The sequence below is a fragment of the Physeter macrocephalus genome, chromosome 20, assembly GCF_002837175.3.
Source record: "Physeter macrocephalus isolate SW-GA chromosome 20, ASM283717v5, whole genome shotgun sequence".
NCBI classification, from domain to species: domain Eukaryota; kingdom Metazoa; phylum Chordata; class Mammalia; order Artiodactyla; family Physeteridae; genus Physeter; species Physeter macrocephalus.
The window spans coordinates 9,939,398-9,959,562 of NC_041233.1; the positions used below are offsets into that span (position 1 = coordinate 9,939,398).

The 20,165-nt window shown below is 37.9% G+C and overlaps 2 protein-coding genes across 6 annotated transcripts in view; one reads left to right on the forward strand and one right to left on the reverse strand.

Moving 5' to 3' along the window:
• Positions 1-20,165, forward strand: part of ZNF33B (zinc finger protein 33B) — a 71,424-nt gene that overhangs the window by 11,700 nt on the left and 39,559 nt on the right. The window contains exons 1-2 of one of the 5 annotated variants that reach the window (XM_055080912.1): positions 5,760-5,911; positions 7,003-7,133. In XM_055080912.1, the coding sequence (XP_054936887.1) occupies positions 7,119-7,133 (15 nt within the window). In that variant the 5' untranslated portion in view covers positions 5,760-5,911; positions 7,003-7,118. Of the gene's footprint in view, positions 1-5,759; positions 5,912-6,862; positions 6,916-7,002; positions 7,134-20,165 lie in introns of those variants that run through there. The other 4 variants (XM_024115723.3, XM_055080914.1, XM_055080913.1 and 1 more) reach the window with 4 other exon arrangements.
• Positions 55-2,222, reverse strand: LOC102989177 (heterogeneous nuclear ribonucleoprotein H-like). The gene is given in 3 exon segments (XM_024115726.3): positions 55-208; positions 259-989; positions 992-2,222. Coding segments are annotated over 3 exon segments (1,344 nt in total). The 5' UTR covers positions 1,485-2,222; the 3' UTR covers positions 55-88.

Genomic DNA, 20,165 nt, shown 5'->3' on the forward strand with positions numbered 1-20,165 from the left:
ATCACAAGCTTGTATTGCAAAACTGTTAAAACTTAAGTTTTGTTTTTCTTTTAAAAAATGTTGACCAAGAGTCAGTGATTAGGATCAATTACATTCCCCATCCACCACTCATACTGGACATGCTAGACATCCCTCCCATTCCGTTCACTCCCATAGATGCTCGGCTTCCACTACTGTAGTAGCTGCTGTTCACTGCTCCTTGGCTGCCTATGCAGTGTTTGATTGAAAATCACTGGAGTTTTCCTGTAAAACTCGGTCATATCCACTCATGCTGCTCTGGCCACCATAGCCGCCTCCATAACCACCACTCAGCTGCTGGCTGCCTGGGCCGCCATAACTGGACTGGTTTGACAAACCCATGCCTCCTAGCATTTGGCTACCGTAAGCACCACCGCTTGCTCCTGCTGTAGAATTCAAGAAGAGTTCTACATATCTGTGTTGCATATTTGCTTTGTCTTTTGACATAGCTGCCACAGCATCTTCATGAGTTGCAAACTCGACATCTGCTTCACCAGTTACTCTGCCATCGGGACCAATTTCAATATGTACTCTCACAGGATTGAGTGGTGAAAAAAAATTATAAATGTCATTCTCAGTAGCTCTGTAAGGTAATCCCCGCATGTGTACACAGTGTCCTGTTGTGCTCTGGAAAGTAGAGCCACCATCCCCATATCTGTGATCTGACATTCTTGAAAAACAATAATTGAGGTCTCTTCCAAATCTATCTGACCCAAATCCATAGCCATCATTATAGCCATTATAATCATCATAGCCTCCATAAGCACCACGCCTCATCCTTTCAAAGCCAGCTCCTTTTCCAATGCTGTTATACCCTCTGCCAGCCCCAGGTCTGTCATAGGGACCTGGCCGCTGCATGGCCATAAGTTTTCGTGGTGGATCATAGTGAGTTCTAACTTCAGCTCGACTGCTCTTAAAGATTTCGATATACCTGTGCCCTGTTCTTTCCTTGTGTTTCTTTAGAGCCTTTCAGCTATTTCCTGTGAAGCAAACTACACGAAGGCCTCCCCCGTACTCCTCCCCTGGAAGTCCACCGGCAATGTTATCCCATTTGGCACGATTTCCAACCCTGAGAAGAACTGAACAATTTCTTCCTTGCTACATCCAAAGGGGAGTCCTCTAAGCCGTACAAAGCCATCATTGGCCGTGTCAGGACTATCTGCACCAGTATGCTTCAACACCCAATCCATTTTAACGTTGTTTGACTTGAATACTTCAACATATCTGTGTCCCATAGTTTCTCTGTCTTTTTTCACGGCAAATTTGACTTCATCTTCTGATTCAAGTTCAACAGAAGCCTCGCCACTTGGTCTGCCTTCTCTGGTGTAGATGAAACGAATACCTTGAGCCCCATTTTGAATTTTGCAGTCAGAAAAAAACCGCTGCACTTCGTCGGCCGAGCAAGACCAAGGCAAGCCCTGGACCTTCACCACGAATCCCTCGCTGCCTTCGGTGCCCAACATCATTGTCTCTTAGGGGGTCCTGGCGTCGAAACAGCCTGCACACACAACTTAGGCGCGGCTGAGTAGAAAATCTAATACTCCTTTCTTTTAAGCTTTATACTTAGGTAAGTGGTTAACACACCATTCTTTTATAGAATTAGAGTTTTCTAAGTCTAATTGTATATTTATTTTCACCAATGTGTTGTATACTTTATGTTTTCATGTTTCTGGTTAGTGTCTTTTCATTTCAGCTTGAAGAACTTCTTTCAGCAATTCTTCTAGGCATGTCTAGTGGTGATGAAACCCCTCAGCTTTCGTTTGTCTGGGAAAGTATTTCTCCTTCAGATCTGAAGGATAACTTTGCTGGTTAGAATTCTTGGCTGGAGTATTTTTTCTTTCAATCCTATGAATACAACATTCCATTCTCTCCTGGTCTATAGAATTTCTACTGAGAAATTTGCTGGTAGCCTAATGGGGGTTCCTGGATAGGTTAGAATCTTTTTTTTTTCCTCTGGCTGCTAGTTGCATTCTCTATCTTAGAATTTAACAGTTTCATTATAATGTGTCTTAGAGAAGGTCTTTCTGAATTGAGAGAACAGTGTGGACTATTAGCTTATGATCTTGTATGTCCATATCTCTCCCCAGGTTTGGGAAGTTCTCAGCTATTATTTCTTTAAACTTTCGTTCCCCTTTTCCCTCTCTTTTCCTTCTGGAACCCAAGTTATTCCGATACTTGTACATTTGTAGAGTCCCATTGATAATGTAGGCTTACTTCATTTTTTTTTTCTTTTTTCTCTTCTGATTGGGTTATTTCAAAGTTCCTATTCTGTAGCTCATTTAGGCTATCTTACATTTGATCTACTCTGATGTGGATACTCTCTATTGCATTTTCATTTTATTCTTTAACTTCTTCAGCTCCAGAATTTCTGTTTTGTTTTCTTAAAAGATTTCTGTCTCTGTGGTAAATATTTCATTTGGTTATGATTTTTTTTCTGATATCATTGGATTGGCTTTCTGAGTTTTCTTGTAGCTTTTTGAGTTTATTCAAAACAGCTCTTTTGAGTTCTTTGTCAGCTCAATCACAAAATTCTTTGCTTTTGAGCCTGGTGTTTGGAGAATTATTGCTATCTTTTGGTGATGACATGTTTCCTTGATTTTTCATGTTCCTTGTAGTTTTGCATTGCTGCTTTCACATTTGAAGTAGCAGACACCTTCTAAATTCTTTACTATTTGCCTTCAGGTGAGTTATACTGTACATTTTTGCTCAGGGTTTTTTTATTGATCAGGGATTTTTTTCCCCTGCCTTTGTATGGTTACATCTTCTCCACTCTTCTTACCCTCTTGTGGAAGGATTCTTAAGTTTTTATGTCTCTTCTGAATTTAACCACTCACCAAGCTGGCTACTACAAACCTCTTTTTTCTAGAACACGGCACTATACGTCAAGTTTGTGGTTTTTTCCTTGCTCAAAGATCCTGGTCTTGGGACTTCCCTGGTGGCACAGTGGTTAAGAATCCGCTTGCCAGTGCAGGGGACATGGGTTCGATCTGGGAAGATCCCACATGCCACAGAGAAGCTAAGCCTGTGTGCCACAACTGCTGAGCCTGCACTCTAGAGCCTGTGAGCCACAACTACTGAGCCCGCATGCCGCAATTACTGAAGCCCATGTGCCTAGAGCCCGTGCTCCTCAACAAGAGAAGCCACCGCAGGGGGCTTCCCTGGTGGCGCAGTGGTTGAGAGTCCGCCTGCCGATGCAGGGAACGCGGGTTCATGCCCTGGTCCGGGAGGATCCCACATGCCGCGGAGGGGCTGGGCCCGTGAGCCATGGCCGCTGAGCCTGCGCGTCCGGAGCCTGTGCTCCGCAGCGGGAGAGGCCCGTGTACCGCAAAAAAAAAAAAAAAAAAAAAAGAGAGAAGCCACCGCGATGAGAAGACCACGCACCGCAACAAAGAGTAGCCCCTGCTCGCCACAACTAGAGAAAGCCCACGCACAGCAATAAAGACCCAACTCAGCCAAAATATTTAAAAAAAAAAAAAAAAAGATCCTGGTCTCTTTTCCTGATAGCACTCTATTTACTGGACTGACTTTTGCCATCGTACTTGGGAGCACGCACAAGGAGCTGGCTGCAGAGTGGTGGGAAGTGTGTTATAGCACTCGGGGCATTGGTGGTGCCTGTGGACCCAGTGGGGAGATCCTCACTGAGGTACACCCACAAGCTCATGGGTGGACTTCATGCTGAAATCTTGAGCACAGTCACAGGAACCACATCCATTAATGCCCTTTGACTTTCTTATTTGGCTCTTTCCTGATATAATCCCTTCCCCCAGTCATGGAGTTCCAAGTGGGATTTTATTTGAGATTGCTATGAATTTGTACATCAGCATGGAGAGAATTGATATTTTTATAACATTGAGACTTCCTATCCAGGAATTTGTTATAGCCCTCATTATATTTTATGTTTTTGTATAGATTTTCATATTTTTCATGCTATTATTAGGTGTACCTTTAAAATAATTTAATTTTCTGAAATTTTTTATATTGAACTTGTATTGAATTTCTAAAACTCTTATTTTGGATACTTTTATTTGAATTTTCTGTGTATATGATTGTTTTACTATATTACTCTAAAAATTTTAGAAAAATGCTGAATAAAGTTGGAGATAGCAGGCATCCTTATTTTTGTCCTACTTTTAAGTTGAACACTGTCCATATTAACTGTGATATTTGCTGTAGGTATTTGTAAAAATACTTTTTTAAAAAGGCAAACATATAGGCATGAAGAATACATAGTGGTTGCCAGAAGTTAAGAGTGCTGAGAGGTTTTTATTTCAAAAGGGTATGAAGCAGTTTGAGGGGGCAGTAATGAAACAGTTCTGTATTTTGACTGAAGTGGTGGTTACACAGATCTATGCACGTGTCAGAACTCATAAAACTGTACCAAATAAAATGAACTTCTGTGTATATATATAAATTTTAAATTAAAAAATTTTAAATCTCAGTAAATGATATCTTACATGTTTTTACATAAACATTTACATTTCTTTCAATTCTCATAATCAACTTTTTCAAACACGTATTATTCATTTGAATTTTCTTTTTTTATTGCTTCTTAGTTCTGTAGCCCATTTTAAGTTTTTTCCTTCTATTGATTTAAAGATTTTATTAAGTAATACATTTTCTTTTATATAGTAAAAATATAATTTCCTGGTTTCTTTGCTTTTAACATCTTTTAAAAACTAGAACTGAGTTGTTTGCTATTTTTTATAATAAAATGTATCACATTAAATTTATGGGTTTCTTTGTGTCACAACTTCTCACCTCAATTTTTCTTTTACTAACTTAGTGGTTTACTTTAAACATTTCAAACCTTGAATCCATGTGAGCTGTATCACACGTGATCTATGGATATAAACTTTATTCCCAATTGTTGGGAATGACTTGATGTTTGGAATACTTCATTCTTTCCCTCATTGTTTTGAAATGCTACGTTTATTATACTACATTTAAAAAACATTCTTAATCATAGCCGTTGTATTAACATGAAGCAGATGTCAAACTATTTTGAATAACTGAGCACTTATTATACGTATTGATATTTCTTAGGCAATTTTCTCCTTTTTGAAATGCTTTCTGGCTGTAATTTAGATTTATTTTTATTCCAGATGAAGTTGAGAATGCTTTTGTAAAGTACACAATACTTTAAAAAGTCAAGGAGAAAAAAGTACATGTAAAAATTTGTTGAGATTCTTATTGGAATTTTGTCCAAAATTTTTGAATCTTTCCATGAAAGGGTATATCTCCCTTTATTCAAGTAATTTTAATGTCACAAATGAAAGAATATGTTTATATAAATGACTGTTTTCTTTTGGATTGTGTCTTATTTATCTACAATTTTCATTTATTGCTTTCATGATTTTAATGAACTGGCTTTCTTGTCCGCCCCTTCTCCGCTTTTTAATTCCTGAACAAATTGCTGATGGCGCATATTATTCTTTTATTAATGGGGTCTATTTCCCAGTATTAAAAAAAAGTGAAATTGACATACAGGTTTCCTTTCCTTGACAGCTCTGTGTGTAAATTTGCATTATGGCTGCACAGAGAACTCAGTTGTAATCCATAACTTTTGGGGGAGTCCCTGACCGGCTTAAAGCTTAGGGAGCTTAAAGCTCCAAACTTCCCACTGCTAGGTAAGGCTGCACTCTCAACCAATCCCGAACCGTCAGTCGCGGAGGCTCAAGGGAAACAGACTTCTGACGTTCCGCGCAGACTGTCTGGCCCTGCGTGCGGGCCATCTGCGCATGCCTAGAGCCACCTTTGGCTTCTGTGCACTTCCGCCTTTGTGCACTGCAGCCTTTTCTTCTGTTTTCCTCAGCCCTTGCGTGGGAAGCGGTTCCGGGGCTGGCGAGTCTATGCGCTCTTCTAGGGTCAGTGCTACACGACTAGGGAGAGGCGGGTGAGCCCGGGAGGGTTGGGTGAGGGCCGACGGAAGCCCTCGGTTTGGAGGGCGGGAGGGAGAAGGTCGGTGCACGGTGGTGGGGAGGAGCTCCGCGGACCCCCGGGACGGCGGGAAGCTGGCGTCTCAGTCAGGAAAAGGAGCCAAAACCCCTGCTTGACTAGCCCCAGCGCTGAGCGGGCGCGGCTGTCCGAGAGGCCCCCTTTTTGAGGGCGCAGGAGGAGGGCTTAATACGCATGCGTGACGGGTGCAGCGAGCCCCCCCGGGGTAGGTGGGCGGTGCTGCGGGGAGAACGCGCGAGGCTGAGTAATAACAATAGTTAGCTTTGTACACATACACATGCCTATGGTTCTGCATTAATGCTTTTTGGATTCCGAACTGCTCTTTAGTCATGTCCATCACTTCATCTTGATATACGTTGTCTCTCTGTTCTGCCTGCCCTAGCATTCAGGAAAGATCTTCAAGAATTATCCGGTTTTTGTATCATGTGATAGAATTTCTTTTTTTGTTTGTTTGTTTCTGAAGATTAGTGCCTTGTTCAGATCAGTTAGTGGCGAAGACTAAAAGATCCGACTCCTAAGCCAGTACTGTTTACTTTTCCATACAACTAAAAGCAAGTTTTTTATGAAAGATCCTTTTGAGAAACAGCAACAAAGATAAATTAAAACACAGGTCTTTCCTTAAAGCACTGCTTTTTATAGCTTTCTGTGGAGTCACTAACCAAAGGTTTAGTAATATTAGTGGGGAAATTGATAAACAGCTTAGTTTTGAGTTTTATTATTTTTCTTTAGTCTTGAGTGTTTTTTTTTAACAACAGCTTTGCTGAAGAGTTAATGTTCCTTCATAATGTGTTTTTTAATTCGTTTTAACCAATTTTATCATTTAAACTTTTTTTGGGAACACCAGGGGAGATTTAAACTGTTAAAATATCCTTAGGAGGTAAATACCTAACTCTGAACAATGTTATACCCAAGAGCTACCTGATTATATTAGAGTCATATTAGGTAGGTGGTCTTCCACCAACTGTCTCCCTGACTCTTCTGAAGGTCAAAGGGACATTGAGGTTTTTCCTTATCTAGTGGTGTGTTTAGCTTTATAGGGAAGGAGAATTCAGGAGCTGCCACACAGGCCAGATCATTCATGACCCCAGTCCTCCTAACCCAGCGTATCTTGAGAGTTGTCTACATTTTACCAAGAACAGCAGAAAATGAATAAATCCCAGGTAAGTTTGTTCATTCATTCCTTTATTTAACAATGGATTTTGTGAGATTTGTAAGAGTCCATATGTTAAGATGGAAAATTAGTTATAGATAAAAGTCAAACTTAATAGAAAATATAAAGTTCACAGATCAATAGCAGGACCAAACTGGCTTACAGATGTATACTGATCAATATAATGTATAGTTTCTAAGTTAATTTCTAAGTTGACCTGCAGATACATTTCTGATGACCATGGCAGAAAGGGAGACACTGTATCTTGGTTACAGACAGTTTCCTTTCAAGACATAAAGACATATCTTCTTACTGGAAGATATCCTTCTTTGTGTTAACATAGGGACACATAGTGAGTAACCTTCCCTGAAATGAGTGCCTCAAACCATTCCTTACTGGGAGTAAAAGGGTCCAAGAGAGGGTTCAAATAATCAATTTTATGATAGTCTTATTAATTTTGGTATAAAACTTAGTGTGTTTAGATGAATAAATGGCCTGCACGCCTATTACGAAATTATTTTATCTTAGCCCAGCTGTGTGTACAAGTCCTGCAGCAGATGGATCAAAGTTAAATTCTCTGGTAAATGTTTCTGAGCCTCTCAGTCAAATTTCATCCCATAGCATTCTGTCTTGGTTCTTCTCCACTTGAGAATCTATTCAGGTAAAGGTCACCAGTGACTTAATTGTAGTTGCCTTCCTTGAACAACTGCTACATTACCCTACTGACTACTCTCTCCTGGAAAGTCTCCTTTGTCCACTTCTGATATCACTCTTCTGATGGCTTTTTCCTGGAGTCTTCCTCATTGCAGTTCCGAGTCTAGTTCCAAGTTCTACTAGTCTTCTTATTTTACCCCTGTATGTACCTTGGAAAAATATATAGTTAGCTGAACAATACTGTATATTGTTTTGGGTGCTTTTTAAAAATATGTAAATTATTTTAACTTACGTATGATACACATTTTTCTCCCAATTCACTAATAATTTGAGATATATCCATATGTAGTTTATTTTATTCCTTTTAAAGTTATGTTTTCCCATTCTAGGTATTTTATTGGTAGGCATTTAGATAATTGCCATTTTTTAGTAATAGAAACAGTGCTGCTGTGAATATCCGTGTCATTCTCTCTGCACAAATACAGGTGTATCTCTAGACTCTAGAGCAGTGCTTCTCAAAGTGAGGTTCTTTGGCCAGAAGCAGCAGCAGCACCTGGAAACTTGTTTGAAATGCAGATTCTCATGCCCTATCTCAAACGTACTGGAAAAGAAATTCAGGGATGAGGCTCAGCAGTCTGTTTTAACAAGGTGTTCATGTGATGCTGATACCTGCTGAGTTTAAGAATCACTGCTCTAGTGTTCTATGATTAGTATTTTTGAGTTATAGGATATGAGGATTTCTAATTTTTCTATGTACATTGTTATTCATTAGCAGACTACTTTTCTTCCCTCCTCACCAGATATAAAAGTTGTTTCCTCAGTAATGGGTGAAAAACTTCACTGTTTAATTTTGTGACTGATTACTGAGGTTGTGCAGTTTTCATAAATTTATGGCTTTTCAGGTTGTTTTCTTCCACTGAGTTTTGTAAGCATTCTGTATGTATTCTAAATGTAATCTTTCGTTATAATTGTTACTAATTATCTTTTCTCAGTATGTTTTTTGTCTTTTAATTTAATGGTATATTTTCTGTAACTTTTATATTGTGATACAATTCTCCTGTGCTTTCTATTTATTTTTGCCTGCACTGGGTCTTTGTTGCTACGTGCGGTCTTTCTCTAGTTGCAGCAAGCAGGGGCTACTCTTTGTTGAGGAGCGCAGGCTTCTCTCAGCGGTGGCTTCTCTTGTTGCAGAGCAGGGGTTCTAGGCACACGGACTTCAGTAGTTGTGGCTCGCGGGCTCTAGAGTTCAGGCTCTGTAGTTGTAGCTCACGGGCTTAGCTGCTCCGTGGCGTGTGGGATCTTCTGGGACCAATGTCCCCTGCATTGGCAGGCAGACTCTTTTTTTTTTTTTTAATAATTAATTAATTATTGCCTGCATTGGGTCTTCGTTGCTGCACGAGGGTTTTCTCTAGTTGCCGCGAGCAGGGGCTACTCTTCGTTGTGGTGCACAGGCTTCTCATTGCGGTGGCTTCTCCTGTGGAGCATGGGCTCTAGGTACACATGTTTCAGTAGCTGTGGCACGCAGACTCAGTAGTTGTGGCTCGCAGGCTCTAGAGCACAGCCTCAGTAGTTGTAGTGCACGGGCTTAGTTGCTCTGTGGTATGTGGGATCTTCCTGGACCAGGACTCGAACCCATGTCCCCTGCTTTGGCAGGCGGATTCTTAAGCCCTGTGCCACCAGGGAAGTCCCTGCTCTCTATTTTTCATTCTGTTATCCTTACCCCAAGGGCCTAATGAAATTTTTCTTTATTTTGTCTAAAAATACCAAGCATGTTTTTTTTTTTTTTTTTTTTTTTTTTTTGCGGTATGCAGGCCTCTCACTGCTGTGGCCTCTCCCGTTGCGGAGCACAGGCTCCGGACGCGCAGGCTCAGCGGCCATGGCTTACGGGCCCAGCCGCTCCACGGCATGTGGGATCTTCCCGGACCGGGGCACGAACCCGCGTCCCCTGCATCGGCAGGCGGACTCCCAACCACTGCGCCACCAGGGAAGCCCACCAAGCATGTTTTTTTAAAAAAATATATAGTATCTTAATCCATCTGGAGTTTAAAAATATGTGTGTGTGTGTGTGTGTGTGTGTGTGTGTGTGTGTGTGTGTGTGTATGTAATGTGATTAAAGGACCTAATTTTATTTTTTCTGTCTGTGAAGAATAAGCAGCACAATAAAAGGATAACACTTCCTGACCAAGCACCAACAAAACAGATTTGAGTGGGAGTGCCTGCCATATTTCTTCATTATGCATGCTGCTGGCTTGGACTGGGTAGATTTTGTCATGTTCACAAAGTATTCACTGAGTCTTAAGAATGAGAGTTTAATTTTTCCAAATGCTTTCTTAACATTTTATGGGGGATATTTCCACATTTCTTAATAACTAATCTTTGTGTTCTGAAACAAGGCCTACTAGGTCAAAAAGCATTATTCTTTTAATGATCTGCATAATTCTGTTCATCAGTATTTTTTCCATAAACTTGTCTATAGTATTATTATTTTTAAAATGTTTAATCTGTTGCTTCTTATTTTTAACAGTTTTTCATTTGTGACTAATTTTTATTACAGATATGTATTTATTAGTCTTTCAAGGAACCAGCTTTTGGCTTTATTGATCTATAATTTTCATTAACTTCTACTTTTACCTTTATTCCTTGCTTCATCTGTCTTTGGTTATAGGCTATTTTTTCCAGCTTTTTGTTGAAGATGAGTTTATTTTAAAGCTTTTAAGTGTATGCATTTAAAGATGTAATTACCCTCTGTGTACCACTTTAACTACAAAATCCAGGTATCAATATGTAGTGCTTTTTTTTTTAATATGCAGGCTTCAGTTTCTATTTTCATGCCTTCTTTGATCAATAAATTAAGGTGTGTCTTAGTTTTTAATAAATCTTATTTGTATATGTATAACAGGTTTATAGAAAAGTCACAGATCTTAACTATAGAACTCAATAAATTATTACAAATCCATTGCCCATGTAACTTAACACATAGGTCAAAACAGATATTACTAGCACTCCTGAAGCTTCCCTTGTGCCCCTCTCACCATTCCAATACCTCCCTGGTGATTCATTTACATATAATCTGTGGCTTTAGTGGAGAAGTTCAGTAGTGAAGTGACAGAGACCATTGGGCCCTCAAAGCCTAAAATATTTACTATCTGACTGTTTATAAAGAAAAGTTTGCCAATTTCTAGATTATTAAGTTTGTTAGTGTAGGTGTTACTTGTATCCTGTTTAAAATTAATTTTCCTACTCTGAAGTCTTGGGGTTAATCTCCTTTGTTATTTTAAAAATATTTATTGTTTGGCTTCCACATTTATGCCTGTTTTAATGGAATTGATGTTCACTTTTGTATGTGGAAGACATCAGGTTACTTTTTTCCCCATGCAATTTATCTATAATCATTTTTGAAAAATGATTTAACCCACTGTTTTGTATCTTAAAAACTGTGTAAAAAGAAAATTCTCTGTGTGATGTCAGATCTTTGAAGTTTATTGAAATCTGCTTTGTGTCCCAGACTGTGGTCAATTTTGGTACAAAAGATCTGTGTAAACTTGAAAAGTATATATATTCTGCAATTTAGGGTGCATTTTTTCATTTATCTTTAGCTGCTTTTAAGTTTTTCTATTTATCTTCAGTCTTTCTCATAGTTTTCAGTTTCCTGTTGAAATCATCCATCTTGCCATCTTTTTTTCCTTCATTATTTTAACCACAGATTAAACAGATTGTTAAGTCTGTGTCAGGTAATTCCAACACCTGAAACTACCATGTGTCTAATTTAAGCTTGAGTGTTTGGAAAAAAATATACTAAGTTATTCATTCAGCAAATATTTTTTGAACTTTAGTTCAAAATTATAGACTGTTTTTAAGTGTTTGGAAAACATAGTGAGAACAAAATAATCTGCTTTACTGAAACCAAGTTGGAACCTGGAGTGTTCTGGTTGGACATGCTGAATTACTCTCTTAATAGACTGGTGTGGAATTGAGATTGCCGAAGTTTTATTTACAATTTTGTATCAGAATTAAATATGACCTGTTCTTGACGAATATTTTGTTTTGGTATTAAGTATGTGATAGTTATGTATTTTCCTGTGGTATGGGCTGTTTAAATTACATGGGTTGTCATTTTATTTATTGCTGGCTAGACTTTTAATTCTAAAAACATCTGGCACTGGTGGTTTTTTTATGGTACATCTTTAAGATCTTCAGTTGATATTTTAAAAATAAATTTATTGATTTATATTATTTTATTTTTGGCTGTGTTGGGTCTTCATTGCAGTGTGCGGGCTTCTCATTGTCATGGCCTCTCTTGTTGCAGAGCCCGGGCTCTAGGCGCGCAGGCCTCAGTAGTTGTGGCACATGGGCTCATTAGTTGTGGCTTGTGGGCTCTAGAGCTCAGGATCAGTAGTTGTGGCGCACGGGCTTAGTTGCTCCACGGCATGTGGGATCTTCCCAGGCCAGGGCTCAAACCCATGTCCCTTGAATTGGCAGGCGGATTCTTAACTACTGCGCCACCAGGGAAGCCCTTCAATTGATTATTAAATCATATTTCTGGCTTTTGATCTTTAGACTAATTTTCCATCTATTTCTAAATCAATTTTGGTAGTTTCTTAAAGTTTCTAAAGAAAACATCTATTTATTTTCATGGATATGTGAGTGTGTCTTAATCATAGTATCTTTATACTTAACAGTAGTTTTTTCCTTATGTTATTGGTTTTTATGATATCTGGTGCCAAAAAGAAAATTACCCAAATTACAGTAGGTCCCCTACATACGAACCTTCAAGTTGCGAACTTTCAAAGATGCAAATGTGTGTTCTCATGTCCAGTCATGTAAGTTAGTTCACATGTCTAGCTTACATTGTCACGTGTAGCTTGCCCTCTGTCTCCTATTGCTGACTATCCTTCAGCTCTACTATTTCCCACCTCCTCTCCCTCTTCCAGTCAGTAACTCTTCTTGCCTGTTCACTCAGTGCCAGCCCCTGGATGGCAGCTGTTGTACTTTACTACTGTACTTTTCAAGGGACTGTACTGTAAGATTAAAAATGTTTTCTTTATTTTTTGTGTTTGTTTTTTTATGTATTATTTGTGTGAAAAGTATTATAAACCTATTACAGTACAGTACTATATAGCCGATTGTGTTAGTTGGGTACCTAGGCTATCTTTGTTGGACTTATAAACAAATTGGACTTATGAACGTGCTCTCAGAACAGAACTCGTTCTTATGTAGGGGACTTAGTGTATTTCTCTTCTTGGAGAATCATCTTTGCTCATTTAATTCTTTTGGCCCTCAGTGTTACCTTATCTCATGTAAACATAGCCAAACCTACTTTTATTTTACTTATATTTTCTGCAGCATGTTTGATTTTTGCCCATCATTTTATTTTCAAATTTTCATGTTCTTTTCTTACAAATAACTTGTGGCAGGTTTTGTTTTTCAAGTCAGGTATGTCTGTCATCGATAAGAAATTTAGCACATTCATATGCCATCTTATAGCTTAGTTGTTGTTTTTGCTCTTTAGTTTACTATATATCTTAGTATGACATCATTGATATTTTTTATGTTCTTTATATTTTTTGTCATACTTTCTGTTTCTTTATGCACTGCTAGTCACATTTATTTTCTTTTTTTTCTAATTTGGTAGATTGCTGCTTTTTGGTTCTGATTACCAACACATTAGTAAATGTTGTAATTGAATCTGTATTTCTTTATTAACATATGTATGTTAAATAATACTTTCTCATCAAGATCTTTTGATTGTCCATTGCTCGTCTTTCATCAAGCTAGAGAAGAACTTCAGAAAAATTTTGTATTTCCACGTCACTCCTAAAAAAGTGCCTTGGTTTTGTTTTGATATTTCGTAATTTTTTTGTTTCAGGCTATTAGTTTTGCGAACAGTATATCAGTTTTATTTCAGAGACTTTCAGTCAGACGGATGTTATAAATTCCAAACAATATTTGTACTTTTTTCCTCAGTTAATTGAAGTAAAGTGTACATAACTTAAATGTCAAACTTAAGTATCCCGTGAGATTCCCTGGTGCTCCAAGTTCCTCATTTTTCTGACTTCTGTTATTGTTGATTGCTTTTGCTTCTATGTCTGGCTTTCACTCGATATAGTTTCTGTGAGATTCATTCCTTTTGCTAAGTATATCTATTTCTTTTTATTGCTGTATAGTATTCCACTATATGACTGTGCTACTGTTTATTTCTCCATTGTGTTGGTGGGCATTTGGGCTCTCTCTAGGTTTTGGCTATTATAAACAAAACTGCTGTGAACATTTTCTACAGGCCTTTGGTTAAGAAAAAAACACATGTTGGGTGTATAACTAGGGGAGGAATTACTATATATAGCTTGAGAAGAAATTCCCAAATGTTTTTCCAATGTGTATATGTTTACTTATACTCCCACTAGCAAGGTATGAAGGTTTCAGTTGCTTCATGTTCTTGCCAATATCTCCATTTGGTGTTTTCTGACTTTCGTTTTGGACATCTAAGTGTGTATAGTGGTATGTCATTGTGGTTATCATGTGAGAGTAAGATAAGGTGTAGGCAGTAGATGGGGCATGAGGGAACTTCTGGATTTAAGGTAAAGTTTTGTTTCTTGACCTGGATTCTGGTTAAGTGGGTGTGTTCACTGTGAAAATTCATTGAGCCATTTGTACACTTAAGTACACTTGTGCATTGTTTTTGTATATATATTATACTTCAGTAAAAATTACAAAAATCTTAAAGAGGTGACAATGACAAGTTATCTAAAGAAGTCTGAAGAATAACATTAAGCTAAAACCAGGAGTCAGAATAAGATTGCTTATTTTATACATGGGGATTAGGTCAACAAATATAATTGTATCAACAAATATAATTATACCAATAAATATAATTATATCAAGAAATGTAATTGTACGTATTTCAAGTGTACAATGTGATGATATGATATGCATATATATTGTTGGATGATAACCAGGATCAAGATAATTGACACATCCATCACCTCACATAGTTAACTCTTTTTTTTTTGATGGTGAGAATGCTTGAGGTATACTCTCAGCAAATTTCAAGTATACAATACTGTATAATTAATTATAGTCACCATACTGTACATTAGATCCTCTGAAGTTATAATAACTGAAATTTTATACCTTTTGACTTACATCATTCCATTTCCCCATTCCCCCAGCCCTTGGCAACCCCCGGCAACCCCCATTTCATTCTCTTTCTATGAAATTGGCTTTTATTGTTGTTTTTGTTGTTATTTTTAGATACCACATATAAGTGCTACCAGTAGTATTTTTCTTTCATTGTCTGATTTATTTCACTTAGCATAAGTCCAGCCACATTGTTTCCAGTGGCAGAATTTCCTTCTTTTTGTCGCCGAATAGTATTCCATTGTATACATCCATTACATTTTCATTATTCATTTATATGTTGATGGACCACTTAGGCTGTTTCCATGTTTTGGTTATTGTAAATAATGCTGCAATGAACATGAGGGTGCAGATATCTCTTTGGAATAGTGATTTTGTTTCTTTTGGGTTTATACCCAGAAGTGGAATTGCTGGATCATATAGTAGTTCTATTTTAAATTTTTTGAGGAGCCACTGTAGTCTCCTCCATAGTGGCTGCACCAGTTTACATTCCTACCAGCAGTGCACAAGGCTTCCCTTTTCTCTACATCCTTGCCAGCATTTGTTATTTCTTGTCTTTCTGATAATAGCCATTTTAAGGTGTGAGGTGATATCTCCTTGTGATTTTGTTTGCATTTGATGATTAGTGATGTTGAACACCTGTTTGTATACCTGTTAGCCATTCATATGTCTTTGGAAAAATGCTTATTGAGGTCCTTTAACCATTTTTCAATTGGATTATTTGCTTTTCTGCTTTTGAGTTGTATGAGTTCTTTATAGATTTTGGATATTAACCCATTATCAGAAACATGTTTTAATATTTTCTCCCTTTCTGTAGTTTGCCTTTTCAGTTTCTTGATTGTTTCCTTTGCTGTGCAGAGGCTCTTACGTTTGATGTAGTTCTACTAGTTTATTTTAGCTTTTGTTGCCTGTGCTTTTGGTGTCTTATCCAAGAATCATTGCCAAGAACCATGTCAAGGAGCTTCTTCCCTATGTTTTCTTCAGGGGTTTTATGGTATCAGGTCTTATGTATAAGTCTTTGATCTATTTCAAGTTAATTGTTGTGAGTGGTATAAGATCAGGGTCCAGTTTTATTCTTTTGCATGTGGATATCCAGTTTCCCCAACACCAGTTACTGCAGAGACTATCCTTTCCCCATTGTGTATTATTGGCACCCTGTCAAAAATCAGTTGACTACATAAGTGTGGGTTTATGTCCGGGCTCTTTGTTTCACTTGACCACAGCTATTTTTATCACAGATAAGTCTCCCTTTCCCTGAAATTAGTATTCACTTAATGTAACTTAATTGGTTGTTTATTCATTCTTCCAGAAACCATTTATGAATATTTATTATGTGTCCTATTGTGTGTCAGAGGCTGAGAATTCTAAGAAGAATGAGATATATATTTATAACTCCTTTTATAATGCCCTACATAAGAGAAACTGTTATGTAAGGCATTAAAACAAACACATAATTTTTGTATTATTACAAGTCCTACAATAGAGATGTAAACAAAATCCTGTTTTGTTTCCCTTAGGATTTTTTTCTGGTCAAAAAAAAGAAAGAAAGAAAAAGTGGGACTTTCAAGCTTAAGATAACTCTTTTTACATTGAGTGATTTAACCTATTTTCATTTATTGTTGTTTGGTTTTAGTCCTTCCATCCCACAGTATATTTATTTGTACTTTTTCTTGTTGGTTGTTCATTACATGTTTTATTTTATTCTGTTTTGTTTTTTCAACACTGAGCTTACAATGCAATATTCTTTTTTAACATAAGATACCTAAATTTTATCATCTCTCTCCACCTTACCTCTTTGTAAACTTATGTTACTTTACTTCTCATTCAGTGTACTCTCCCTGTTCAGATATTTAAGGAATCTCAGCCTTGGTACTCATGATATGTATCTGCATCAACAGATAAAAAGATTTTATTTACATGTTCTTTATTAGCAGCATAAGAAAATGTCACAGCTTCATAGCTTTCCTTTCAGAAGGTATAAATTATCCTGTTGCAAACTCCTACAGCTGCTGGCTGTCACTTTACTAGCATCTTGTTATTGCTGCTTTTATGAATTCATTCACCATTTCACATATGCCATTTTCCTCCTTGTTTGCATTCTGGTTTTTTTGGTTTTGTTTTTTGCTATGTCATAATTCAGTAAAGTGTGTAAGGTGCATTCATCGTAACTGTGTACTGCTTAAAAAAAAAAGACATATATGTCCTAGTAACTACCAACTAGGTCAAGATATTTAATATTTCCACCACCCCTTTAGGTTCCTTTATGACCTTTCCCATCTTTAACAACTTCCCTTCCCTTATGTGGCACTGTTTTATCATTATTTGTTAATCTTGCCTGTTATTGAAACTTAGATGTATAGAATTAGTGTGTACACTTTTATATGAGGCTTTTTTCATTCAGTATATGTTAGATTCACCCATGTTGCTGCCTGTACGAGTAGCTTATTCCTTGTATTACTGCATACTGTTCCACTACATGAAAATACTACAATTTACTTACCCATTCTCCTTTTGAGAGGCATTTTTTCTTTTTTTTACAGTGTAAAAGAATTTCATTATTGTGCTCATTCATCTTTTTACCCAGCAAGTAACAGGTATTAAGCCTAGTATTAATACATATTTCAAATAATAGAACTATATAATAAGCAGAAAGGAAGCTTAAAAAGTATCAGAAACGTTTTTGTATTTATCCTAGAACTTATTTTTTTATTTTTAACATCTTTATTGGAGTATAATTGCTTTACAATGTTGTGTTAGTTTCTGCTTTATAACACAGTGAATCAGTTATACATATACCTATGTTCTCATATCTCTTCTCACTTGTGTCTCCCTCCCTCCCACCCTCCCTATCCCACCCCTCTAGGTGGTCAGAAAGCACCTAGCTGATCTCCCTGTGCTATGCGGCTGCTTCCCACTAGCTATCTGTTTTACATTTGGTAGTGTATATATGTCTATGCCACTCTCTCACTTTGTCACAGCTTACCCTTCCCCCTCCCCATATCCTCAAGTCCATGCTGTAGTAGGTCTGTGTCTTTATTCCCGTCTTACCCGGTACTAGGTTCTTCATGAACTTTTTTTTTTTTCCTTGGATTCCATATATATGTGTTAGCATACGGTATTTGTTTTTCTCTTTCAATCAGTTATACATATACCTATGTTCTCATATCTCTTCTCACTTGTGTCTCCCTCCCTCCCACCCTCCCTATCCCACCCCTCTAGGTGGTCAGAAAGCACCTAGCTGATCTCCCTGTGCTATGCGGCTGCTTCCCACTAGCTATCTGTTTTACATTTGGTAGTGTATATATGTCTATGCCACTCTCTCACTTTGTCACAGCTTACCCTTCCCCCTCCCCATATCCTCAAGTCCATGCTGTAGTAGGTCTGTGTCTTTATTCCCGTCTTACCCGGTACTAGGTTCTTCATGAACTTTTTTTTTTTTCCTTGGATTCCATATATATGTGTTAGCATACGGTATTTGTTTTTCTCTTTCTGACTTACTTCACTCTGTATGACAGACTCTAGGTCCATCCACCTCACTACAAATAACTCAATTTCGTTTCTTTTTATGGCTGAGTAAATTGAGTGTGGACTAGACCTAATGATTGATACAAATACAATACAGAAAAAATATGTCACATTGGAGATTAGGTTATAAAGTCTGTGTCTCTTGTCTCACCCTCTTGCACTATCTCTTTTGCTTGCTCTGAAGGGGAGCCGGTTGCCATGTTGTAAGCTGCCCTGTAGGGAGGCTCATGAGGCAAGGAACAGATGACTCTTGCCAAGAGTCAGCAAGAATCTGAGGCCTGCAAAAATAATCAGTAGAAGTGGATATCCCCCAAGTCAAACCTTTAGATGACCACAGTCCTTGATTGCAGCCCAGAGACAGAGGACCCATTTAAGCCACTCCTGAATTCCAGACCCACAGACACTCTAAGATAACATATTTTGCTGTTTTAAGCTGCTACCTTTTGTTATGCAGCAATATATAAATGTTACAATAGAAAAAGCCAAGTTGATTTCAAAATATATTTTGAATGGTGGTCAAAAAATAAATATAATTAAAGAATGATTTCACCTGCAATAATTTAAAAAAGTGTAGCTATACCCATACTTAGACACAGCTGTTTCCTTGGCTTCCTCTTTGCATCATTCAGAATAGGCTAGGTAGGGTCTTCCCTGGTGGCGCAGTGGTTGCGCGTCCGCCTGCCGATGCAGGGGAACCGGGTTCGCGCCCCGGTCTGGGAGGATCCCATATGCCGCGGAGCGGCTGGGCCCGTGAGCCATGATCGCTGAGCCTGCGCGTCCGGAGCCTGTGCTCCGCAACGGGAGAGGCCACAACAGAGGGAGGCCTGCATACCACAGAATAGGCTAGGTATAGAGGTCGAGATGAAGGTAGAGATAGAGGCAGAGATATAGAAATAAAGAGACATAGGTATAGACATGTATTTTTTTCACTCTATCTTGCTATAAACTTCCCTCTTAGAACTGCTTTGGCTGCATCCCATAGGTTTTGCGTCATCGTGTCTCCACTGTCATTTGTTTCTAGGTATTTTTTGAATTCCTCTGATTTCTCCAGTGATCACTTCGTTATTAAGTAGTGTATTGTTTAGCCTCCATCTCAAGATTGCTTTAGCTATTCCGTGTATTTTGTGTTTCCATACAAATTGTGAACTTTTTTGTTGTAGTTCTGTGAAAAATGCCAGTGGTAGTTTGATAGGGATTGCATTGAATCTGTAGATAGCTTTGGGTAATAGAGTCATTTTCACATTTTCACAATGTTGATTCTTCCAATCCAGATAGATCCTTTGATCATTACTGTCCTTGTTTGTCACTTGTAATAGTCACTATTTTAAAGTCTATTTTTTCTGATGAGAATTGCTACTCCAGCTTTCTTCTGATTTCCATTTGCATGGAATATAGCTTTGGGTAATAGAGTCATTTTCACATTTTCACAATGTTGATTCTTCCAATCCAAGAACATGGTATATCTCTCCATCTATTTGTATCATCTTTAATTTCTTTCATCAGTGTCTTATAATTTTTTGCATACAGGTCTTTTGTCTCCTTAGGTAGGTTTATTCCTAGATATTTTATTCTTTTTGTTGCAATGGTAAATGGGAGTGTTTTCTTAATTTCACTCTCAGATTTTTCATCATTAGTGTATAAGAATGCCAGAGATGTCTGTGCATTCAGTTGGTATCCTGCTGCTTCACCAAATTCATTGAGTAGCGCCACTAGTTTTCTGGTAGCATCC